At 40.6% G+C, this 27,106-nt stretch overlaps 1 protein-coding gene across 2 annotated transcripts in view; it reads right to left on the bottom strand.

The window, feature by feature from the left end:
* Nucleotides 1-27,106, bottom strand: part of sntb1 (syntrophin, basic 1) — a 48,864-nt gene that overhangs the window by 6,451 nt on the left and 15,307 nt on the right. For both annotated transcript variants that reach the window (XM_034103157.2, XM_034103158.2), the window contains exons 2-7: nt 19,564-19,807; nt 13,018-13,135; nt 12,809-12,898; nt 10,300-10,436; nt 9,317-9,513; nt 2,803-3,032 (exon numbers count right to left, since the gene is read on the bottom strand). In XM_034103157.2, the coding sequence (XP_033959048.1) occupies nt 2,803-3,032; nt 9,317-9,513; nt 10,300-10,436; nt 12,809-12,898; nt 13,018-13,135; nt 19,564-19,807 (1,016 nt within the window). The remainder of the gene's footprint in view (nt 1-2,802; nt 3,033-9,316; nt 9,514-10,299; nt 10,437-12,808; nt 12,899-13,017; nt 13,136-19,563; nt 19,808-27,106) is intronic.

The following is a 27,106-nucleotide window of genomic DNA, read 5'->3' as shown; positions in this document are numbered from 1 at the left end:
ATGGTAGTATATAAAACCATGCTCGTACAACCTATAGAAATGCAAAACCGCATCATTTATGAGAAAACATTTCATAACATTAACACAACATATTCGAGGTGGTTTTAAATAACATATCCGTATTTATTTATTTCTCCAAGTTATGTTTTTGTGTTTGCACTGAGGAGTCTCAAACAGGCGTTTGTTTAATCATTTTAAGATTGGCTTTAATCAATGTTTGAAAATGAATTCTTCATATATGATAAATGAGAGGTAACATTTTATTTATGGTATTATTTCCACATATTTCTCTCCATTCTTCCTTCTGCCAACGGTGTCGCAGTTTCTCGTCTCTCCCGTTTTTGTGCTTAGTGCGTAGGCATGGGTTAGAGTTTGCGTGGAGGACCGCATGTTTTCCCGTCAAGTTAGTATTTTACGCAAACATTGCGTAGAAACTAGCGTACACCATTGTTTGAGCGTATATCCCTTTATAAATAAGGCCCCAGACAATACACAGGGAGGAAAACATGACAAGGAGACAAGCAAAACACCCACTACCAGACACACAAAACTAAAAACGTGACACAACACAAGAATCGTGACAGCTGTGGAGGATGCTCTGCCTCGTTACTGTGCCTGAGACGATGTGTCCCAGAGGCTAAACATACTTTTAATGCACATTTATACTTCAACTTGTGTTTTCAAATATATATTTTGTATACTAATAACTGTCACAAAACCTAATTACCTCCTGGAATAAAACATTGAATGATTGATTATGAGTAGTGGTTTAGTCCAGTGGAAGATATTTCCACTGTGATGGTTTGCTATGGATTTTTATACAGATAACCATGAGGGGCAAAGATTCTAAATGACTTTCGTTATCCCCTACCTTTTCAACTAAAACCGCCAGCAATTTGTGTATATTGGCTAACATTTTTTCAACTGATCAACCACAACTAGGTGGATTGTGAATTCTACTTCTCATCTAGTACTATCCTCAAGTCAAAATGTCAATTTGTTCAACACCCTCGTCTATGACTGAATATCTAAAAAAAAAAAGAAGGAATTATGTTCAGCCTCAGTTGTAAATTGTGTTTAGTGCAAATAAGCATATATTAGGATGCAAACAGGCTAAACTGGAAGGTAATAAAAAAGTAAATATTGTATCTGCCTAACATTGGTATGTTAGCGATGACATTGAGAGTTTGTTAGAATTGCTGACTCGCAGTGTAGCACAACGCACTTCTGTGTTTAGGAGCTACTAGCGTCCTTGTTATTTTATAAACCATTTTCTGTATCTTTGAATTGCTGTGACAAAATTAGATATACACAGTCCCTGCCAACTAATGACAGTATAGTCAACACTTTGAGAAAAAAGCCCAGCTGATTCCGCTTTCAAATGTTGGCTAATGAGCCCTCAGCCACATCCGCAAGGTGTCTTGGGATTTTTATAAAGCCTCGTCTATGACTGTGTTGTGATTCAGAAAGGCTACAGACAGTTCTGCTAAGGTAGCCAACAGAGGGTTCTGAATCAAAGCTCCAAAGTCTCTGCTTATTTGCCTTCAGCAGAGTCTGAGCTGGGAAACAAGTGTATCTGACAGGAGTTTTATATGGAGCTGTATGTGGACTACTCAAAGAAATGTAATAAAATGTTTCCAATTTTCAAATGCCATATGCCTAGACAGTTAATATTTTAGATTTTACTGTAACTTTAATTTCCAGCACATGGTGAATCAGTATAATGGCTTTATGTATGATAAAACGTAAATGTTTTTCTGGGTAAGTGTCAAGAGAGGGTAATAGATGAGTTTAGAGATGTGATCCTCCTAACACCATGATTAATATTCACATCAGGGATTTTCACTAACCCTCCAAGAGGCGAAAAACTACATTTTTACAGCATATGAAATAAAGACATTGGGAAGGGAGAGTTTTGTTGATTGTTTTTAGCTATACAAGTCGATAACTTTGAGGGTGGGCTTGAGCCCGGCCACCTGGACCCTCTCGAGCTGCTGAGTGGTAAACAGATGAAATCTCTTACAGTAAGTGGCAGGCTATTTATAAAGAAAAGTCCACTCTCCACTGCTCTTACCTGGTATATGTGAAGTTCTTTATTTTGTGATGAAGTGCTGTAATTCAGTTCCTGCTGTACCACTTTCCCTCTGCCTGTCTTGTGCACTTCAACCTCTCCAATTTGTGTTTGGCTTCATTTCCCAGAAGGCCTCCTAAACTCACCTGAGAGTGAATATGAGCTCGTTCTTTCTATTGTACGGGGTTGTACACATCTACAAAAACATACTTGATTTTATATGTGTTTTTCCAATCAGTGTGATTGGAAAAACTAGGAAGCAGAGTTATTAATATTAAGGCTTACATTTGCACTCATCCTACCTTAAAATGATTAAGTGCAATTATCTTGCACCACTGTTATCATCAATGAGTGGTATGTCCTGTTTGCTAAAGCAAAATGGAGAAAACTAGCGTGCTATGCTGAACAGACAATACCCCATCTAAGAAAATAATGTGTGGGAACATTTTGGAAATTACATAAAAAACTATGTTGTATAAAAACATTGTAGTTTAGGATTAAGCCTCATGGGTTAAAAAAATAATACAAACAAGTTACATGTTAGTCCAGATTTGTTCAAATTTCATTTGAAAGACTATTCTATATTCTATTGCAGCTGATACTGAGGAGAAAAAGGCTGCCTCATCTTTGATGGGTTTTTAGAGAGTACTACTCACAATCCTTCTTATGATTTCTGGTCATGTGTGTAAATTGTGTAACAAAAATGTGCTTTAAAAAAAAGAAATACTCACTATCACTCCCTCCTTTTCTCCAAAGTCAAGAAAGAGCAAGCGAACTCCATCATCTGAAGACATTTTTAGTTTCTCGTAGGGGTAGGAGAGGAGCACCCGGGGCCTGGTAGGTGTGTGGGCTCCTCTCTCCTCCCCGTCTCCCCCCTCCCCCAGTGAGGGGTCAGCCAGCACAGAGAAGCCTTGCTCATAGTGAATCACCAGCCGGCACTCCTGACTCTGGTACAGACAACCTGGAAGATGAACAAAATCAAAATCCTTTCAAAAACACATTTCCTCATTATTGATGTGTGGATGACAGGCGCACTTCGATTCACCTGGTACATGCTATATGTAATATGTCATTACACTGAGAGGTAAACGTTAGACTCACAGACTTGTATTTAGCAAAATCAAATCAAATGCATCTTCTTTGTCCTTGGAACACTTTCTCTTTTAGGGACATGTAGTTTTTCTATTGTCGAATTACTTAAGTAATAAGTGTTGGCCTGTATTGGCAGGGCAGGGCTATCCAGTATGATTAATGTGATATGTTACTAGGTTGGATGTTAGTACAAAGTGAATTAGTTTTCTTAGATATATATATATAACAAAATGGATGACATTGATAAAGTCTCTTTTTTTTCATGTGTCATTCACTGTACTCGCATGTAAAACAAAAAAAGATATACGTTTTCAATACAATTTGCTCAAAAGCCTTACATTTGACTACATCATTTGGTAAAACAATAACATGGTATGATACATTTCCAGTGGAAGTCTTTAAAAACATGTTCTTCATTGAGGTTATTGATGATTGTTTATGTTACTGTGTTGATCCGATCTTTAGAGACTTGCTGCCGCAGAATTGTACGGCATTTTAGTATTTGGAGTATTATTCAAGTCATTCGGATTTATATTAATGAGGGAAGACTAAACATAAGTGACACTTCTTACTGCATTGAACCTTAGTTTCAGCTAGTTTTAAAGCATATATGTATGATCTTCTTTTTAAAACACAGTACATTTCTGTCATATCTTTAAAGCAGACTGTGTTCTAACTCATGTATATTTTACACATTACAATTTGCCACACTTCAGTGACGGGCTTCTCTCTTCACATGGAGACCGATGGTCTGCAATGTATCTGTTCTGCATAATTTCTCCTCGCTCCTCACAGCATGTGTCCGCTTGAAAGCAGAGTGTAGCATCTACTCTCCCAATTTACACATCACTTTCCTCTGCTTTAATGACAAACCTGTCGCATCTCCACACAGTGTAATCTCACTGCATTTAGTCTGATGTTTTCAGTGCCTTGACAGCAGAGCTCCCTCGCTACAGCCCCTCCCCCCCACCCACCTCCACCTTTGCATGCTGAAAACTTCATTTACAGAATAGGCTTCACTCTCTTGACAACATCTGATCAATTGAGCGCCGTGTTTGTGACAAAGAGACGGTGAGCAAGAAAAGAGTTGTTATCTTTCCAGTGTTTGCTGACAGCCTGAGCAGGAAGTGTGTGTGTGTGTGTGTGTGTGTGTGTGTGTGTGTGTGTGTGTGTGTGTGTGTGTGTGTGTGTGTGTGTGTGTGTGTGTATTGTATGTACAGGTAGGGAGTGTCTGTTTGCTAGAGTTTACATATGAAAGTGAAAGTGTGTGTATAATGCCTCTAAGCAGGCTATGTAAAAGGGTGTATTTTCTATCTTGCAGTAATGTGAAACAATCATGAAGATGCATACATGTACGAGTGTGCGTCTTCTCTCTTTGTATGTTTTAGAATAGCATGTCTGTTTACATATATGTACGCTCAGTGTCCTGCATCAGTCTCTTTTGTCAGAGAGTCAACCGGAGATTCTATGACTACTCAATCACATTGCCAGTCAAACAACCCTAATCACCTTATACACACCTTAATTCCTTTGACGTTCGCTTCTTTACCTAAAGGCAATTATGAAACCGGAAGGTTGGCAAATATGTACACACCAGACTTGGTCAAAGGCAAATTGTTCTAGTGAGTTTAATTCAGCCTTCAGGTACAGGCAGAGCACTCAAGTCATTAGCTGCTTGACTTCTATTACCGTAATAATAATAATCCTTATATTTATTATAGCGCTTTATCAAAGACTCTCAAAGCGCTTTACAAATACACATTACACATACAGATCATACATGTAATGGTCATCTACTGTGGACAATACCCACAGGAGCAAATTCGGGTGAAGTGTCTTGCCCAAGGACACAACGGCCTGACGCAGTGGGGCGGGAGCGGGTTTCGAACTGGAGTTCCCCAACGCCCCCTTGATCTGATGATCAAACGCACAGACCACTGCGCCACCCGTCCCTTTTTATTATTACTTATGTGTAATATGTGTATGTGTACACTGTGTTTCACTATCAAGGTGCAAAAACAAGCTATATTTGTGTGTGCTTGTTGAGGGGGGAATAAGAGCTGGGATGAACTTGTTCTAAACTAGGTATTATCAAACGCTGACCCACCGCTAACATTTAAATGTGTATAGCTTTGCCAACAGCCAGACAGCTACACAAGGTTAAAATCTGTTTCTATTGTAATATATAGTATCGTGCATATTCCAGGATAGCAATACCACTGAAGTAATGTACAGTAGAAAGTGCACATTTTGGGTTTTAGACAACATTTTGTGTCAGGAGCAGAGAAGTAGTGTAGGCTACAGTATGGCCTTTTCAAACACACTAAACACATCAGATTTGTGTTGATTACAACTTCCAAGGGTAATGTAATGTTGACAAGGAGAAAACATCACATAGAAAAATGTGCTGCACACGGAGTGAAATACACAGTGTAATATACCCTAACCCTGAAGTCATCCCATTCATGATGAAAAATGAGTCTCATAATGTGTAATATTATTCTAATGATTTATAAACAATCTGGCAGGCCAAATGTCTCCCTAATGGCATAACAGTTCTAAGTAGGGCAAAGAGTGCTGGTCTTTGTAATGAAAATTAGACCTGAAACCCTACTCTTCCACCTGAAAGGCTTGATCTGCAGGCAAGGTCTCCCACCAGAACACACACACACACACACACACACACACACACACACACACACACACACACACACACACACACACACACACACACACACACACACACACACACACACACACACACACACACACACACACACACACACACACACACACACACACACACACACACACACACACACACACACACACACACACACACACACACACACACACACACACACACACACACACACACACACACACACACACACACACACACACACACACACACACACACACACACACACGCTTTTCAGGTTTCAACAAAAATCCCTCTTTCTGTCTGACGGTGAGTGGAAAAGACAGCGGGGGGGGGGGGGGGCAGAGAGTGATAACACAGAGAGGAACTGAATGAAAGAAGACAGTGAGAGAGGAGAGGGACACCAACTCTGTTACCACAAGTGCAAACACTGAAAAGGTTATTAGGGGACAGAAACTCGGTTTTCTCTGTCATTAGTTTTAAACTTGTTAAATGGAATACTTCACATTTTAAAACTGCTTCCCCCTGTGCTGAACTCGTGTCACAGCAGGTTACCGTGATGATTCTCCACAACCACCGAGGTAAAATTGCTTCGTGTGCTTCGTGTGCTTCGAGTCATTAAGCTGTTTACCTGTTCATTAAGGAGACCCAGTCGAGCCCTAAGACCATTTTACAGCTGGCACCTTTGACAATAACATTAATGAGAAGGCTGCGGGTGTAGAAGAGGGACTAGTGGGATTACTGACTAAACAGATACATCCGAAGCTGGTCATAAAGAAGTGTTGTGTTTCCATTCTTAATGGAAAGCTTTAGGTAAGGAAACTGACAGCTGGTTGTAGGTTTGTTTTTATATGACAGACTTGATTGGTATCAAGTCTCTTATCTATCTCTCTGCAACAAAGCAAATTAAAGTGCCCAAAATATCAAACTATTAACATAAGTGCTCAAGTAAAATCTGCAAAATAACTGACGGTAAAATCCATCCTCAGATCTATTTATATTCTGCAACATGAAATACTGCATAAAACAGATTATTGATTCCTGATAGGTTGATTAAGACTCCAGTGAAGTGAGTAAAGCGTTAGAGGACACTAGGAAGAGCAGAAATGCGGTAAACATAAGCAGGGTTTTAACTTCAGAACATGATGGACAGATGCCTTATCCTGCTAATTGCTAAAAATATCAATATAACCTAAGAAAAGTCACCTTGGACATAAACATAATAGAAATGACTCCGGGCCATGTGTCTGTGAAATTTGACTTGAGAGTCTAACAAATCTCTCTCCTTCTTAACATCGCTCTAAGAATGGCCTGCTGCCCGTCAAGTGATTGAGTGTTAATCTCTTCAGAGAACATCTTCATCACAAGCCTCGACAGTGAAGAAACCATCGCAATGATTTATCAGAACGTGACACATATGAAAAGATTACAAGGTCAGCACCACAACTGCAGGTGGCATGCATTATCCCACTCGCTTTCGGGGAAGTGTAAATTACTTTTTCTCCTTCCATAACACGAAATCAAGGGCTTGGTGCTAACATCAACCTGTTTCAGAAAAGTTATAGGATCCAATTTAGACAGAAATTCAATGATGAGCAATAAAGATTCACAACCATTTTCATTTTTCCTCATCTTTTTGTATCCTAAATCTGTATTACACTCCAAGATGAAAGAAAATAAATGTTTCCACCTATTGTAGTGCCATGGCTCTATGGATGGTGATGTTGGACTGTGGGTCTGCCACTTTTGGACAAACTGAAGCATCTAAACCACAATTAAGCTCTGAAATATTGTACTGACATTCATCGTCCCCAGAGGATAAATCGTTATGATTTTGGTGAACCCCTGACTTCTTGCGCCACCACTTAGTGCTAATTAGTGAGATTCTGTGTGCTAAACTAAGATGGCGAACAGTGTAAACATTAGGACTATTCCATTGTCACACATTGTCTTATGGACTCCTGTTTTAAGGCCTTGAATTTGGCATTTAGTCCGTCGCTATCTTTGTTTTTTGGCGGTGGCCTCCTTGGTATTTTGTAACCAGAAGTGACACAACATGTCAACAAGCATTCATGGAAAATGGTGAATGGACTGCATTCATATGGAGCTTACATACCTGTAGCTTTTATAGCGCTGTATGACACAAGCCCTCAAAGTGCTTTTTCATACACAAGTCAGCATTCAACCATTCACACAGATCTCAGGGAATCTGCTCTGGGAAACTAACATTCACAGACACTTACACAACATTGGCAATGCCATCGGGAGTACCTTTGCTTTAAGTATCTTGCTGGGATCGAAACCATAATTGATAGAAAACCCCGCTCCCTCACAGCCATAGTGGACCCTGTCATCTGTCAGTGGCAAATGCTAGTGCAACATTTAGCAGCCAAATGAGGGCAGCAAATTGCATGCGGTAACAGGACACAAATTACCAATAAGAATGATAAAGGAAATGTAAAATGTTCATTAAAAACAGTAAGCAAAATCCTATTCACTCCTATGAAGCTCTTATCCAAAATAAGTGTAATCACCAGTGTGGGTGCACCACAGGTCTGCAGGCCAGGGCCCTCTACCTCATCTGTTGCCTTATCTTACAGTGAGTCAATACTAATCCTGTTGTTTCAGTCTAGACAGCGTTTTGTCATGGGATTAAAAAAAAATATGTCCTTTTAGCATTCACATCTCCTCACAAATGATCTTGACAAAGAAAATGTGATTATTTTCAAACATCTTGGGGATGTTACATTCAAATTGAGCTCTCCAGGCATGAATGTAGCCTTGCTATGCCAATCACAGTGTAACATTTACACCTGGATAATTGGGTGAAGACACACTTCCAGAAAGTTTTAACAAAAGCTTGGTGATGTGTAAATAACACTGACAACCGGGATGTAGTGTTGAGGGTGTGTATGATTTGCTCCTGAAATCTCTCTATTTCATATATGAGTGTAGTCTGAAGTCGAACTTTATTTGGCACAGTGTTATCACAGAAGACGAGAGGAGGGGGGCCCAGGGGAGAAGTGCAGTTCCCAGGACATTATGTATGAGAGGGAGAGAGAGGGGGAGAGGGGGAGAGGGGGAGAGGGGGGAGAGAGTATATTCTGTTGGAATTCCCTGGACGGCAGAAATTGAATGCCAAATACCTCCCCCCCCCCACACACACACACTAAAATAGCATTCCTTTCTATAAATAGCTTTAAATGCTTTGTCCCTCCACATCGTCCATATAGCTGTCAAGTTATATCACAAACCTTCTCAGCGTATAAGTGGGCGTATGGTGAATGTATATGATTTGCTTCTTGCACTTAACTTGTGGTGCTTGCAGTGCATACCCTTGCAAACTCTTAAGTCTCTTAGCATGTATTTTGCTACAGCGTGCCTCCACACGTCTGAGGATGCATCACATAATCCAGCGCATTGACCTATACAACTCTCAATCTCAATCCACAGCTACATGTCTTATGGCATCTAAATTCAGTACCACTCACTTGTCGTGACCTCTTTGATCATCTCGGCTGAGGCGTGACATCCATTGACTATTTGTCTGGTCCACAGGGACAGATCCTTGGTGGTCTCGGCCCGGAACAGGTGAGTCTCGATACCGAGCCGTGTGCCAGTCCGAGTGGCGAAGAACAACTCGGTGCCAGAGTGCGGCGACCCCCGGTCAGGACCAGAGTGGACCAAACTGGAGAAACACACACATAGAAAACATTTCGTTGCAAAGCTTCAAAAGCACTTGTGATCAAAACTGTTACCAAGAAGCAGGCGCCAATTCATATTTTTGCTTATCTTGGTGAAATTGGCCTATAACCAATCTGCAACACTGCTACATTTTCATTACAGTCAAAGCACCGCTGTGGCTAAGTACAGCCTGAAAGAGCATGTAGCATGGCAGGGGACTGTTGTTTGAAAACCCTCAAAATCCAATACGTTGACTTTGATACATTCAACAATCCCAGTTGTGCAACACTTCACCTGTCCGTGGTGAGGCAAAAGCCTGACATCTCTAGAGGGTTTATTATACCGAAATCAGTGAATGGAGAGATTTGAGACAGAGCCTAAAGGTCTACATTCATACAGCAGCTCTGTGATGCTGATCATTATAAACAAAACCAAATTTGACGATGGATAGAAGCTGAAGTTCAAAGCTGCTTTTGATGATTCTGAGGAGTCGTTGTGAAGTACATAAAAAATGGTAGAGGTTGGTATTGTTACGGTTGTAATGCTTACGTGATCACAATAATAATGCTAACTTGGTAGTATTAAGCACATGATGTTAACCTATTAGCAAAACATGTTAAAATCCTTTGCAATATACAAATTAGCAGCACAAAATCACAAGAAGTGGCTTTAATAAAATTGATATTGTAGCAGAGTGTATTTTTTTTATTGATATCTAATTTAGTATTGCTTTCTAAATCACAAAAGTCTCTGATTCTTCTGATATCTGTACCTCTGGTAGTGGACCTACCGTGTTGCTAACAGTGGGTAGGTGTGAGCAGGGCTCTGCCAGGCCTCCTTGCCTCGCGGTAAGCTCTCATACAGCAGCAGGTCTTTCTCTGTCACCACCACCAGCACCGGCTTCCAGCTCTGCTTCTCGCTCTCCGTCTGCAGCAAAAACACAAACAATGAGACAGGAACGTTTGTAAACATCTATTGATATTCTATAGCCACTTATCTAATACAGGGCCATGGGCAGAAACACATTTACATAAACATAAAGACATTTAAACCTAGTTTCTTCAATAATTTGTCAAATTGCCAACCCTGAAGTAATCAATTATAATGAGTACTGAGTGTGCTCAGCAGCAGCCCAAAAGGGTCTATTTTTTAAATATCCCTTTATATATTTCTCAATGTACTTTTTTTCATAATGTTAAGGGATCTTTGTGGAGCTTAAAAATATAAATTAATTGATTCAAGCATACAAGGCTGCTTATTCAGAATTATATTTGAATAAAGCACAACCCCTAGTCACAAACGCTGAAAGGTCTCCAAAAGCAGGTATTTCATCACTGGTTGTTTACCAGTGAGCTGGCTCTTTGGGACTTATGGTGTATCAGAGAGAGGAATGGTGTGTGTGTCTGATCTGTAAAAGACTCTGCAGTGGTAGTAGACTAGTGTTCATCTCTCAACCTAACTCTTTCTATCTGTCTTTTTGTCTTATGTCCCTGCCAAATGCTCCAAAACGGATCTAAATGTCACAATGCTGTTCTGGGACATCTCTAGACATGAGAACTATCACTATACTGTTGTGTGTAGCTAGAGGAGGATTAACCAAACAATGAATGTATCTGGTTTGCAGATGCAGGTACACATTATACAGTGGGGCAAACAAGTATTTAGTCAGCCACCAATTGTGCAAGTTCTCCCACTTAAAAAGATGAGAGGCCTGTAATTTTCATCCTAGGTACACTTCAACTATGAGAGACAGAATGGGGGGAAAGAATCCAGGGAATCACATTGTAGGATTTTTAATGAATTAATTGGTAAATTCCTCGGTAAAATAAGTATTTGGTCACCTACAAATAAACAAGATGTCTGGCTCTCACAGACCTGTAACTTCTTCGTTAAGAGCCTCCTCTGTCCTCCACTTGTTAACTGTATTAATGGCACCTGTTTGAACTCGTTATCAGTATAAAAGACACCTGTCCACAACCTCAAACAGTCACACTCCAAACTCCACTATGGCCAAGACCAAAGAGCTGTCAAAGGACACCAGAAACAAAATGGTAGACCTGCACCAGGCTGGGAAGACTGAATCTGCAATAGGTAAGCAGCTCTAAGTGGGAGAACTTGCACAATTGGTGGCTGACTAAATACTTGTTTGCCCCACTGTACATATTTTCTTTGCAGAGTCCCCTTGCCCACCTATCCCTCTTTTTTCCCTCAGAACAGACTGCTAATCTCTAAACACACACACACACACACACACACACACACACACACACACACACACACACACACACACACACACACACACACACACACACACACACACACACACACACACACACACACACACACACACACACACACACACACACACACACACACACACACACACACACACACACACACACACACACACACACACACACACACACACACACACACAGCTCCATAACTATTCTCATTATGAGCGCTTATCTCCAGCCCAGCCGTGGAATCCTAAGCTGCTCTTTCAAGTGCTGCCTCAGCCAATCATATCAAAGGATTTATCAAAGGGTCAAGGGTCAGCTTTTTAACATAAGAATATGTTGACAGTGACAGAATTGTACTGCCTTTAAAGGATCAAATATTGGCAAATTCAAAATTCATGGAGACTACATTAGACAGGTATGAATATGTTTGTGTGTGCACACAGGTGTGTGTATCTAAAGAGAGAATAAACCTGTACCTGTGCACATGCTTGTATGCATTTCAAAGATGTGGGTATTTGTTAGATAGACAATAGATATTCATAATGCAAAAATAAAGTATGCATTAAAACACAGGTAGGCATGCATGCACACATGCATAACAAGAAATCCTGTTGAAATACAACCCATACATCACATTTCTCTAATCTTATCATGTTTCTCAGTTGAAGAGAAAAAAATATCCCAAAATTAAGTGTGACCCTTTAACAGCCCTGACAATGAAAGTGTGTGTAAAGTAAAACTATGCACAAAAATATGCACAGCTATACACCATGGTAATAAGAGATAAGCTACCCTATTAAAACATGTAGCAGCATGGATGTCACACACACACACACACACACACACACACACACACACACACACACACACACACACACACACACACACACACACACACACACACACACACCCACACACACACACACACACACACACACACACACACACACACACACACACACACACACACACACACACACACACACACACACACACACACACACACACACACACACACACACACACACACACACACACACACACACACACACACACCTTCCCTGCCAGCCAGCCCAGGTGTCGTATCTCTCGGCTTCCAGCCACCCCGGTCCTGGCTGTGTTCTGGATGACTTCTGCCAGCGCCCGCTGTGGAGGGACGATCATTCAGGACGCATTAGATTCAGAACAGCACCGGGGAGGCCAATTAAAATATGTAATTCTAATGGTGAGAATTACCTTTAAAGTCAATGAAATCAGAGACAGACCTGTGACAGAGTGGAGGTGACAGAGTGCATGGCGGAGAACCAGCTCAGGGCCGAGGGTTGGTCGGGGCAGCGCAGCACCACGGTGTGCCGGGCGTCAGGGGAGTGCAGCTCCAGCTGTCTGGAGGGGGAGATAAGAAAAGTTAAAACACCACCTCGGTGTTATCTTACCACAGGTTCTAAGACTTTTAATGCCGCAATGAATACATTCATATATTTCGGAAAATCCATTGCTAGCCTTATCAGGCAGACCCAATTGGACTCAATTTAATCTCAACCCATAGTTATAGAAACCAAATGTGATCCTTTTGGTTCTCAGCTTCAACAGATGCTTGTTTGTCTCATCCACATGCAAATGGGAATCCGGTGAGAACAATGAAATGAAATGCATTGCATTTTATTCAAGTCAATTCAAAACAGAAAACAGGCATTGCTTATGCATCCTCTGTGGCCATATGACACAGTGCTGTCTCACACTACATTTCCATAGATAATCTTCTTAAATCATTGGGAGTATTTCTGGCCTTGAGAGAAATGCGTCTGTAGGATGGTTCCCATTCTCTTGAATGGCTCTTTGATTGTGTTGTCAATGATTATGAATTTTAAAAAGGTGCATGTTTCAGCCATTATGGCGCGCTTAAGATTGTAATATCAATACAGTTATTGCTCATCTTCAGGAGTAACAGCATCAGTAAAAAATACTCAGTGATGCTGAAGCAAAGCTCAACTGTCAGTAGGACTTATTTGAGGACAAATGAAAAAGGATGCAAATAACATCACAGTTACATTTGACAAATATAGTAGGGCGTCATACGCTAATGCTGTGTTAAAGTAATGGGCGGCGCAAAAGGCATCAAGTCTTTTTTAAAGAAAGCCGGTAACATGAATCTACAAGCAGTGAATCGTTAACCAATCATATGTTTTTGTTTCACTATTTCAGGATTCCTTCTCTCTCTACACCTGTATTAAAAATCTAAGAAAGAACATATTATTGCCAGTTCCAGGTGCCTGAAACTCAGTAGTTTTGTTGTTTGTTGCTTGTAATATGGACAGTGTTAGAAAACAAGACCTGGTAAGTGACTGTTAGGCGTGCGGCTCATGCTGTGATTTGGCTGTGAGTTCACAGTCGAGCCTCTCTGTTCACTCCACAGTCCAGGTGCTCCCGGTGGTTTAAAATAGAAACTCCAAAACCAGGGTGGTTTCAACTCTGCAAACATGCTGTCTTAGCAGCTTTTCTTATTCACACAGCACACTCTGGGGACCTGGAAAAGCCCCGGTGAATGTGATGAATCTGCTCTTCCATCAAACTCTCAGAGGTGGGACAGACCGCCCAGAGCAGCTCCAGGTGTTTCTCTGGGGTTAAAAATAGAAATGTGCCTGTAAAAGGAAAGTTGATTAAGAACAGGCTAGAGAGTGAGAGTGAGAGAGGGCGGAGGGGGGGGGGGTTGGGGGGGGAGACTCCAGGGCCAGATGTGCGTTTGATAGAGGAGGTTCTTTAAGGAAGGTGTTTGTTTTAGCAACAACTTGACTTCTGTGAGTTATGCTAGACCTAGAAGAAGCTGTATCTGCCATGGTTCAAATGTAGAGGAGCTTTTGGACTGAATTACCCATCTGTTGGGTGAATGACACAATGTTTAAATACGGGGAATAACTGGGAGAAGAGCACACAGACCAGTAGATGAACTATTATATAAGTCCTGCCTGAAAAAAGATCAACGTCTCCCTTGATCAAAGGGTAATTGTTCTCCCAGGATTAGCATGATATATATAGCAAATATGTATTCAGCTTGGTAGGTCACTTCTAGCATACAGATGCGAGTCATGCAGTCATTGTATTTGAATTATGAATTGATGAACTTTGTATGAACACAACAGTTGCATTAAATAAATTATTTAATGGCGAAATATCCAATTTAAAGCAGTTACACATTTTAGAACACTGTTGAAATACTGAACATACAAAATACAAGCCTATTTGAATCACGATAATAAATGTGTGTCACAGATGACCCAAATAACAAAAAAACAAGGTTTGAATTCACAATAAATCCAGTTCATATTTCTTTGGCGAAATAATAATTAACAATGGAATAGTTGTAGCACATATACAGTAGGTTTCATGTAGAGATGTTTTTAAGTCTTGGAAAATCATATCTAAAATGTAAAGTCCTTGAGGGCAATTTTTCATATACAAATTGCAAGTTTGCAGTGGATCTCTCAGATCAGAATGTAAGCTTTTGACTGCCTCTACAGCTCTGACGCGGGGTTATTAGAGTGTGAAGCTGCAGTAAAGGGAACCACCCTATGTGGCCAGTTATTTTAGTGGTTTGAGGATTGGGCAGCACTGTCCTGGGACATTTAGCTGTCACTTGAGTGAGTCTTTCCAATCCAATGCTTTTGTTGAATGCAGCTCTTCGGCCCTGCTGCGGATTCAGAATGGAGGTCTGTATGTTTGACTAAGCCACTTGTTGAATCGTCTGCATAGTTCTCCTTCACAGATTTTGCACTTCCATTCTTTCGCTTAGTCTTAAAGATATTTTGCCAAACAGCTGAGATATAAAATGCCATTTCAGCATGAAAATAATCAGATGAGATGTTAAGAAAGGTTGTAAATGGGTAGGGCTAATAGTTTGACCTCCTCTTCAGTGGACATTTGAGATGAGATATGGAATACAAACAGGATATCAGCTTTGAAGCAATAATGCTGGAGACAATTTAAGAGATCAGTAGTACCAGGAAAGTATGTATATGCCAATGTTCCTGCACTGGTACAGTATGCACCAAAAGAGTGTATATTTTCATCCCTTTAAGGTTAAACAAAGGTACTGTAGACAACTGTCAAACCGGGAACTGTGCTGTTTCTGCCAGGATTCATTTCCTCCTCTTACAAAGCCACACAAGCTTTCCTTTCCCTTTTCTTTGCCTTTTCTGTTCTTTCTCAATGTCTGTCCTTTCCCTGCCCACACCCTCCTCTCTTTTTCTTGTCCCCTGTTTCCACACCTTCACTTAACATTTGTAATCCAAACTGTAAAGGATAGGAGTATAATCCTCTTTTTTTGTATTTAATCAATGTCCCAGGAAATCATACTTTATTTGCCTATAAAATGTAAATGTTACAGTAAGGTGAGGAAGATGTCTTCAGAGTATTATAAACTAGAAAGAAAGATGAATCAATCAAATCTTCACTTATCTTTTCTCCTCCATACGGTTTCACTTTTATTTTCCTCGTCTTTTATCATCTCGTTTCATCACTGTACGTGCTCTGCCTTCCGTTGTATCTTTGTCTCCTGCCTGTCCTTTCAGGCTTACACAAAGTTTAAACAACATGCTGAAATGAGAAGAGCAACCCTCAAGGGGAGTCTAGTATAATAAGATAAGCAAAACTTAACAAAAAGCCCCCTAAACCTATTTTAGCTCGAATCCCAAAATAAGAAAAACAAAGAATCGGTTTGAATCTAACCCGACAATCTTTATCTGACTTACATTATCTATAAACACCATGATACTAAGAATCTTCCAACTTTTAACTTTTAGTATAAATATGCGTTTCAAGGATAACGCATAACAGGCTAGGTTGAAATTAGGTTTTCTCCCATCTAAACATTCACTAAATATTTACGGTTCAGTTAAAGTGGAATGTTCCATGGCTGTGAAAAACAAGGAAGGACCTTCATAAAAAAACATGCTGGTCAAGGTAAACCTGGCCAGCTTTACCAAACCACTAAAACACTGTTATCTGTGAACAGTAAAAAACACTAGAAGAGTTATTGACCCCAGTTCTGTGTGTAACTGGATGACCAATAAAGTCACATATGGCCAACATAGTGAATGTTCAACCCAACAGTGCTCGTGAAAAGTCTAATATTTAAACCAAGATCGGAGCAGAATGCTTACCAAACAGGCTCCGGCATTTTGAAATGTAGGATTACATTTCATTTTTTGTAATGGAAAATCTGTTTTTATGTATTTCATTTATTTATCTAATGCCTACCATACACCAGAATGCTTTGAAAACTAGAGCCCTCTCAAAACCAAAGACAATCTGTAATATCTCAAAGATTCAGTCACATTTTCACAAAACAAAAAAAAGTATGATAATATTAAAGATGAACAACAGTTGAAAAAGACTGACCAAAGACTGCTTTGGCTAGCAAAACTCTTACTATATTATTAATATTATTATTATGACATCGCATATTCGTCTGCTGCAGTTAAATGGCTTTAAAAGTAATTGGTGGTAAGGCCTGCATTGTATGCGCCGTTTAATAGGTAAATAAATATCTCAAATATACTAACTCACACAGTTACACTTCTTGTACTTCATGCTAAGCTAGGCTCATCACCTCCGAGTTCTAGTTGCATGCAGATTTGTATTATCTAATTGACAATAACAAACCTATTGGATTATACTTTACTGTTGCTTCAAAGACAAAATGTGATTCCTCAAATGTGATCTACACAGTGTGAGCATTTTTGAAGAGACATGGGGGGGGGGCTCATACTGGCAATGGCTCATGGACACAATCTCTGTCACTCACTCTACAAACAGTGGACACATTCCAAGCAAGAAAAAGTGACACCTGCATTTCAGAATAATGAATAATGTCCGTTTCTTATGATTTGTTTTTTTATTTTGAGGGAAATTAAAGTTGTATGATACTGGACAGCCAGTCAGCAGAGAACCATCTGCCTTGTCTGTTTATTCTGTGCTTATTTTTTCATAAACTGATTGTTTGTGTGTGTATAAGCATTTACATTTAACAGATGCAGCGTAGAGCTGTCTAACAACGTCTTCACAGACAGAGGGACTTTGAAGTCACTATTCACGTTTATGACTTGACTTTGATGTTGTCTGAAGCTTTGAACTTTAGTGAGGTTCAACTATTTCATACTTCTCAAATCATACATATGCAGAAAAGACAACTGAGAACCGCAAAGAGAGAAACAGAAAACAAATCAAGACGGTAATGACAAGAGGATGGAGATGCGGTAGAAGGAGAGAATAGATTGCAGAAAAGCTGGGAACACAGAAGCTGGATCATGAAAGAACAAAAAGGGAGACAACAAAAGGGGCAGAAAAACACAAACAAGTGAGAAAGAGTTATAAAACGGGAAAGAGAGACAATGTTGAGACAAACGGGAAGGGAAACAACCCGGTAAGAGAGAGACATCTGGGACAGAAAGCACACATTCATACAGTGTGACACCAACAATGTTTAAACAGTAAATCTCTCTCTGCCCCCATGCTGTTTGATTGGGCCATTGTCATATTACAAACCAATTCACTTGACAACACCTCCTAACAGACCACCCCCCGCTGACCGAGAATAATCAGAGTGCCACTTCAAAGGTCTGTCTAAAAACTGAAGAAGAAGCGGGCTGAAGACGCAGAGGAAGACTTTCCTATTGTCTGTCTGTCAGACTGTAGAGTCAAGGAGCAGAGGAGGGTTGGTTAACCTTTGGTTCATTCACAGAGTCATCTTCTGGTTGTTTCAGAGTTGAACTTTATAGCAAGTGACAGTATGGACACAAACTCTCTGGGATAGTTTAGGCAGTTTGGGTTCACCACAACACACACAAGACATGTCACATGACTTTTCTCACTGCAGCAGCCTGTATCAAATGCACCCTGTTCATAAATGTAGTGAACATAAAATGGAAATAAAATGTAATTTATATTTGGTGATTATACTTTTTACCAAAAACGTGGTTGTTTCCACTGGAATTTCAAAACAGAGACAGTGATGATATATCTTCTGTTGATTTTCATGTGAAATAGGAGATTGATAAGGTTATCCCTTGATATGATTAATCATTTTGGCTTTAGCCAGGTTAAGGCCAGTTACATTACTATGGTTGGTCTGCTGCTTTTTTTTATTAATTTGCCCTTTAGCAAAGGCTAGTATGCAGTGATAGTCTTGGGCTTCTATTGGAAGAGGACGTTTTAGACCCAGAATTAGCAGACAGAATTTCACTGTAAAGCAATGCTTTAGGGAATATAAACGCAGATGTGTGATTATTATAAACCCATTGCGTTGATCAATCAACAAACTTCATAATAATAAGTTAAAGCAAAAATGTTTTCTATTGCTCTTTTAAAAAGCATGACCAGCAATATTCTCTTTTTTTTTAAATATTATACATAAATGCAATACAAACAGCAACAATCTGTGTTTGTCCCCCTGTCAATACTTAGCAAAAAATTAGAATCCTGTTTATGTCATGCCGCCCCAAGCCCATTTGTGCCTCCTGAAGATGTAAATCTTTAAAAACGATTACACCTACACGTGACTGAACTATGTGAGTTAATCGATGAACTAGTCGTTAGTCTGTGAATTAAAAGCAGAAGAGCAGCAGGCAGATCATATTCAGGAGTCTGAAAAATGCAGTATCTCCAGTGACCTGCCTTCAGCAAAAGAATGAGGATACAGGCATCTTTATGGTGTGTGTGTGTGTGTGTGTGTGTGTGTGTGTGTGTGTGTGTGTGTGTGTGTGTGTGTGTGTGTGTGTGTGTGTGTGTGTGTGTGTGTGTGTGTGTCGATCACCTACCTGTTCTCTGGGTCAGGTGTGGTCATGGCTCGGGTTACACAACACATCCTGAGTGGTATGCACCTTCTGTCGCCCTGCAGGGACAGTGAAGGCTGGGTGGGAGAGCTTGGGGGGTCGAAGGGGGAGCAGGAGGTGAGGGAGTGGCTGCCAAGGCGAGGAGACTCAGGAGGGGGGGTTTCCCAGCCGATCTCCGACACAGGGGAGCCCTTTTTGACGTACGGCGTGGCCTCACGCATGTACTTCACTGGGCAGAAAAGGAAGAAAGAGATTTCCAGTATACAGTCAGACATCGTGAACAAGGTGCTATGGGGGCTTCATTTTTATCACATTAACTGGCAAAATGTTGACACAGATTACTTACGAATTTCACAGTGCAAAAACACTCATTACATTGAAGTGGATGCTGTACTGCTCAACTGCTCTGAACACTCTAGTCTCTTTTCATATGAATTGTGTTAACGCAGATGTTTATTTAAATCCGATTAGAATATCCCGAATGTGTGACTGTAAAAGCCATCTTTTTATGCGACCCCTTTTATTATATCAAAGGCAACAGACAAACTGCTGTTACGAGGCTCACTGCTTTGAAGAGAGTTTGTGTATGTCAAAGGGAGGATGTGAGGATGTTTAGGTAAACAACAGAAAGAGAAACTGTTTAATGATGGTACCTCGGAGGCATTTGGCAAGTATTAAAGACAGTCATGGGGCAGAGTTCTCTCAGCAATATCTCAGTGCATAACTGATGCATTAATTAAAGATATGCAAGTGTAGCATGGAAATGCCTAGGGAATTGTCGGTACTGTATGACTTTATTTTAGACTATGAGACTTTTATAGCTGTATTAGGTTTGCATTAGGGTAGTCCACGAGTTAGATTTTAAAATAACATTTTGCACATGTAGTTATTCTGTCATTTAAAAGTATGCAAATAAAATGATGCGTGCTTGTTGCACTGACAGCAGGAAAACTCACTTGATCACATTATTACCTTCTAATGCCCGTAAACTGGCCCAGTTGGCTCTCTGCTGTCAATTTTAAACAACAGCAAAGTCAAAATGCGTATACTCAAAGCAGACTTAGCTTTAGTTAATTTCTTAATATTAGGCATGATGTAATGTATTCATGCTGTTAACTGCACTGATGATTCACACCTCGTCTCCGTTGCTACAGACAGGCAGCATCAAAAAAAGTTATCATCTCATAAACACTGAGCCATCTAACCCCCACAGCCTCCAACATTTCCTGATAAAACCATCACAGCTTATGCCAAGTACCTCAGAAAGCCTATTTTGATGTCAGCAAAACATAAATAAGCTCAATCACTGGGGGCTTGATTTGAAATTCATCGTGTTTTTAGGTCTATAAGGGTAGAAGAAAAGAGAGGAAGACATGACACATGTTTCAGTGAAAGACAGAAATAGAGACGCAGAGATAAAGCGGTATGCTTTCCTTGTCCCAAATGTTCTGGATCTTTGGTATGCCCTGGATGTTTAATTGGCATATCCTACTGTACTAGCCGTGTTTAATTGGCATATGGCTGGTGGCGTTTGTAATCCAAAAAGTGAACTATTCTTGGAAGAAGCACTATAGACCCCTGTGAGACTGTGTGTAGCAAGCCTAACGCCAACCTGCAGACGAGAGATGACAGGCTGACACAAAACAAGAGCAGGAGACGGGGGGGATGTGAGAGTGTCCTGGATGGACCTTCAAAGAAGATTTGATTTTGAATGCATTTTTCTTAAAATTATTTTTCATGAAAATAAATGCTTAACTATTGGTAGCATCTATAGGCCACCTTCTTCACCTGCAGAGTCTTTTAACCACATCATTGACACTATCAACTCCATTTCCTGCGGAAATGAAATAATCTTGCTTGGTGATTTCAACAAAAATTGGTTGGATAAATCATCTGATAGAGAGAAAAGACTTTTCAGTAGTCTAAATGTTAAACAGCTAATTAATGAGCCAACTCGTATCACTCTTAGAACCCAATCTCTGCTTGACTGGATACTGGTGTCACACCCTGACAGAATCTTAAAAGCTGGTGTCATGTCGGATTGCTTCAGCGATCATTCAATTGTTTATTGCGTATGGAAAATCAAATTAATTAAACTACCTCCAAAACTAGTCAAAATCAGACAATATAAAAATTGAATGTTGATTTATTTATTAATGATGTTGTTGCCCTTAATTGGGACAGATTTCAACTAATACCTTTTGTACAAGATGCTTGGGATTTTCTGCATAAAGAGCTCACTGATGTCATGAACAAACATGCACCTGTGAGAACGGTTAAGGTCAAAGGTCAACATCTCCCTTGGATCAATTCTGAACTCATCAGTCTCTTTAGGGAAAGGGATAAAGCATGGTCGATATATCGTCATTCAAGAACTATAGCCGATTGGGAAGTATACAGGCATCTCGAAATCTGAGTAAAACCAAAACACGAAATGCTAAATCGAACTACTATAAAGAATCTCTCACATCGGACTTTAAGAATCCCAAGCAATTTTGGACTAAAATTAAATCTATTTTAAATAAATCAGGTAAACATTCTATTAATAAAATAAGAACTGCTGATACAATAATTCATGACCCATTATCCATTGCCCAAATATTTAATCAGCATTTCGCTAATGTATGTTCCACACTACTATCTGACTCCTATTTGACGACTGGTATTTCTAATAGTAACTCATACTGCAACAGTCCTTTTTCTTTTAAGAAGATTCTACCACACGAAGTTCATAATGCTATCACAGAATTAAAAGTGGATGGCAGTGCAGGACTCGATGGTATAGAAAACAGGTTCATAAAATTGGCGTCCCATATTCTCATGTACCCACTTGCTGATTTGTTCAACCTGTCTTTGTCCACCTGTGAGTTGCCGACTATTTGGAAATGTGCACGCATCATTCCACTGCATAAAGGTGGTGATTTACTTGATACAAATAATTATAGACCAATCTCTATAATTCGTTCTATTTCCAAAGTTTTGGAGAAAATAATTTATAATCAACTGTCACATTATCTCAATACTTATAATATTTTATCTCCGGTTCAATCTGGTTTCAGGCCTAATCACTCCACAACAACTGCCCTACTTAATTTACGAATGACTTGTACTCTGCTGCAGATGATGGTGAACTCACAGGTGCCATTTTTATTGACTTGACAAAAGCCTTTGATTTCGTTGATCGATATCTGCTCTTGGATAAACTTCACGGCATTGGCCTTTCTAATAATACAGTGTTATGGTTTAACTCGTACCTTCACAGTAGAAAGCAATGTGTGGTTGTTAATGGAAAACAGTCTGACCTGTTGATCCAACAAAAGGGTGTACCCCAAGGATCAACTCTGGGCCCACTTCTGTTCTCTATTTACATAAATGATTTATCTTCTTGTCTCATTAATTGTTGTACTCACCTTTATGACACTGTCATATATACATCCAAATCAGATTTTTCACAAATTCAGATCTCTCTCCAATCGGAATTTAATATCTTACAGGACTGGCTATCACACAATAAACTACTGCTTAACAAAACAAAATCTTATACCATGGTCTTTGGTACCAGGCAGAAGCTCAAATCCAAACCTAATGTAGTAATAACATGTAAGGATGGCACTTCTCTGCATAAAGTTGATAGCTTTAAATATCTTGGTGTATGGCTAGACTCTGAACTTTCATTTAAACTACATATAAAGCATGTAATACAAAAAGTCAATTACGGAATCAGTGTTTTACACCGCTCTCGCAATTGTTTTACGCTCAGTGTCCGAAAGAGAATTGCTTCTCAACTTATTCTTCCGATTATGGACTATTGTGATGTTGTCTACCAAAATGCACATAAATCAGATCTTGCTCCACTCAACATAGCCTACAACAGACTATGCAGATTTGTTCTTGGTTGTCCTTTTCGTACACATCACTGCACAATGTATAACCAACTTAAATGGCCTTCTTTAAATGTAAGAAGACACATGCATTGGCTCAGCTGATATTTAAATGCATTTATCTTAACTATCCCCCTTATTTAAAGCAGTATTTTGTACGCTACTCACCAATTCATCAAGTTAGACATTCTGTTCAGATTTATTTCTCTGTCCCCTATGCAAAAAAATTGATTGGCAGAAGAGCGTTCATGTTTAAAGCCCCAACTGACTGGAATATTTTACCTGCTGCCATTAGATCTCTTGCATCATTGGGTATGTTTAAACATGCATTGTTATCTCACTTTCAACTGGTCTGTACTTGTTATAACTGATATTGATGAAACTGATTTGCTTGACTTTCTCAAATTGTAATGATTGTGTGCATTGCTTGAATTTCAATTAACAGACTGTATGTGGTTTGTCTTGTGTGTCATGTTTTGCATTTTGTCTTTTTGTTTATGTATGTCTGTAAGTTGTTGCTATTGTCGGGACCCCCTTGAAAACGAGATGGTGCATCTCAAGGGGTTTATCCCAGTGAATACAATTTCTATATATATATATATTCTAACCAAGTGATATGCATTTCTTAAATCTAACTTGGTGAATATCTTGGCAGTTTGAAGCAGTTCAAAAGCAGATGACATGAGTGGCAGAGGATAGCGGTTCTTCACCGTAATGTCATTTAGCGGACTGTAGTCTATGCAAGGTCTCAGAGACCCGTCTTTCTTTCCCACAAAGAAAAATCCCGCTCCGGCTGGAGAAGATGACGGACGGATTATCCCTGATTTGAGTGAAGAGGAGATGTATTCGTCCATTGCTGCTCTCTCAGGTCTCGAAATCGAGTAAAGTCTCCCCTTGGGAATGGGGGCTCCCGGTAAGAGATCAATGGGAAAGTCAAAATCTCGGTGAGGAGGTAGCGACAGGGCTTTCGACTTGTTAAAGGCTTCCTTTAAATCATGGTAACAGGGAGGTACCTTCTGTAGATCAGGATAGTCAGGGTGATCGGTTGCGTTAGACTTTTTCGTTGTCCGTCATTTTGACGGACAGGATCGTAAAATTTCCGTCATAATCCATTATTACCCGTCATTTTATTTTTCATGTTTTAATGATGAGATGAGACATATTTAATATTTATGTTTGGGTACTGAGCAGCAAATCACATTTTTTTTTTAATGATTCATACAGTACAGAACTTTTAAGGGCATGGAGAAACAAAAAGATGAACAGAGACACCGACCGTGTGGTCACTTTTCATGTCAACACGAACATGAATGATTTATTTTTTCCTGCACTGATAGCACAGCAGAGGGGGGCAGAGACCGCTAAAAACACCGCGACCATTGTGCCTAAACAGGCAAATATGAACAATGCCATCGTTTTAAATGAGACAATTACAATCAGAATATGAACAAAACATGTACAAGAACAACTCAATTGACCTGCTGTAGCCTAGCCTGAACGCTGATTTCTGCATCGTCGTGCACCCTCGGACAAATCCGTTACTCATTTTAGCTTTTCTACAGATGTCGCAGAACATTTTGCCATCTTCCCTCCTCAGCCACTTAAACTCTTGCTCCCACTGAACCCGGTACTCCCGCTTGAACTCCTTGCCACTTGCTTGCCCCTCTGCTGCTGGCTGAACGTTGTCAGTTTTAGTCTTACTGGCTTGTCCTTCATCCTCCACCGCATCAATCCCTCTTTTTTCACCTCATTTATCCACACCATCACAATTACTGGGTTTATTAAAAAAGCTTTGGACGATCAGCTGCGATTGCTAAAGCCGGTTAAACAACGAGGTAATCAACGAGGTCAAAAACAAGACTAGACAATAGCTACTTAATATACACACACTCACCACCAACTAGACAGGGGTGTGAATGACTAAATAATAGTTACAGACTACAGTAGCCTACAGTAGATCGCCCTCAGTCGACCTGGCCACTAAGGATGTAATATAATGTGGGCCGCTGGTGGACATTTTAGCGCTGTTCCGAGTTGTGTTCTAATCTGTCAAAATGACGGACTGCTTTCAGATTTTTCCGTCATTGTTAGAAAAAATCGGTCATTGACGGAAAATATTCGGTTAACGCGACCTCTGGGGTGATCTATAATGATTCTACTAGAGTCTGTTGGTGCATTAACAGGTTGCGAAAGTTTACACCTGCCCAAACAATCCTCTCCCCATTCCTTAATTTTCCCTGAACGCCAGTCAATGTGAGGATTGTGGGTCTTCAGCCATGGAAACCCCAAAATAATCGGGTGCTGAGCCGACTCAAAAATATGAAATTGCATGCTCTCGGTATGGTCTTTATTCACAGTAATCTGAATGGGCTCAGTACAATGGGTAACTGTGAACAACAAGCGGCCGTCTAAGGCACTGGCATTAATAGGATGAGATGGCGGAACAGTCTTTATTTCTAGCTGATTTACTACGCCCCAGTCCATAAGGCTTTCGTCAGCCCCTGAGTCAATTAACACACCCTGGTCAATGGTCTGATTGTTAATACAAATGTTTACCTGAGTAACATGTCGGGGAGGGAAGTCTGCGGGAAACTTGCTCACCAGCGCCCTCCGTTTGACTGGTGAGCACGATCTTTTCCCGGGCATGAAGCGAGTTGATGATCCGGCTGGCCGCAGTAGAAACAACAACCCTCCCGTAGACGGCGCTGCCTCTCCTCCAGAGAAAGCCTGGTTCTTCCCAGCTGCATGGGTTCACCAGAGTCATTCGGAAGTGTAGTCCTCTGACGGTCCGGTAACATGGGCTGGAAATCCTCAGCTGGCAGCGCGACCCTCCGAGATGAATTCTGGAAGCTGGGAATAACATCTCGGTTGCGTCGACGCTCCCTCTCTCTTTCCCGAAGACGGTTATCGATCCGGATGGCCACAGCGATGAGGGATTTCAGATCCCGGGGTGTCTCCAGTAGAGCCAGCTGGTCCTTTATCGGTTCCGAAAGTCCCGTCATGAAGGCGTCACGAAGAGCCGGAACATTCCATCCGCTGTCCGCTGCTGCTGTACGAAACTCGATGGCATAATCAACCACCTGACGGTCGGGTTGACGTATTTGAAACAGTCTTCTGCTGGCCTCTGTAGCAGGCGATGAGTGGTAAAAAATGTGACTCATAGTCTCTATGAAATCGGCCAATGAGTAACATAGTTCGGTGTCTCTAGTCTAGACCATTCTGCAGTAGCCCAGGCTGCAGCTCTTGCCGTTAAATGTGACACAATAAACGCCACTTTACCATGGTCAGATGAAAAAGCTCCTGGGTTGTGTTGAAAATGCAGATCGCACTGTACCAGAAAGGCACAGCTGTAGCTGAGGCCTGGTTCCACCTGCTCTGCTCTGTTGTGCTGCTGTAGCTGAGGCCTGGTTCCACCTGCTCTGCTCTGTTGTGCTGCTGTAGCTGAGGCCTGGTTCCACCTGCTCTGCTCTGTTGTGCTGCTGTAGCTGAGGCTTGGTTCCACCTGCTCTGTTCTGCTGTGCTGCTGTAGCTGAGGCCTGGTTCCACCTTGCTCCGGGAACAGCGTGGATACTGTTGTGCTGGACTGGGAGAATGGCGCGTGTCGTGTTTCTGCTGTGCCTTTTCTTGGCTGTGCTGGACAAGGAGAA

This window comes from Pseudochaenichthys georgianus, chromosome 16 (assembly GCF_902827115.2).
Source record: "Pseudochaenichthys georgianus chromosome 16, fPseGeo1.2, whole genome shotgun sequence".
Taxonomy (NCBI): domain Eukaryota; kingdom Metazoa; phylum Chordata; class Actinopteri; order Perciformes; family Channichthyidae; genus Pseudochaenichthys; species Pseudochaenichthys georgianus.
Note: the sequence above shows the minus strand (reverse complement) of the source record. Positions and strands in the feature narration are given on the sequence as shown.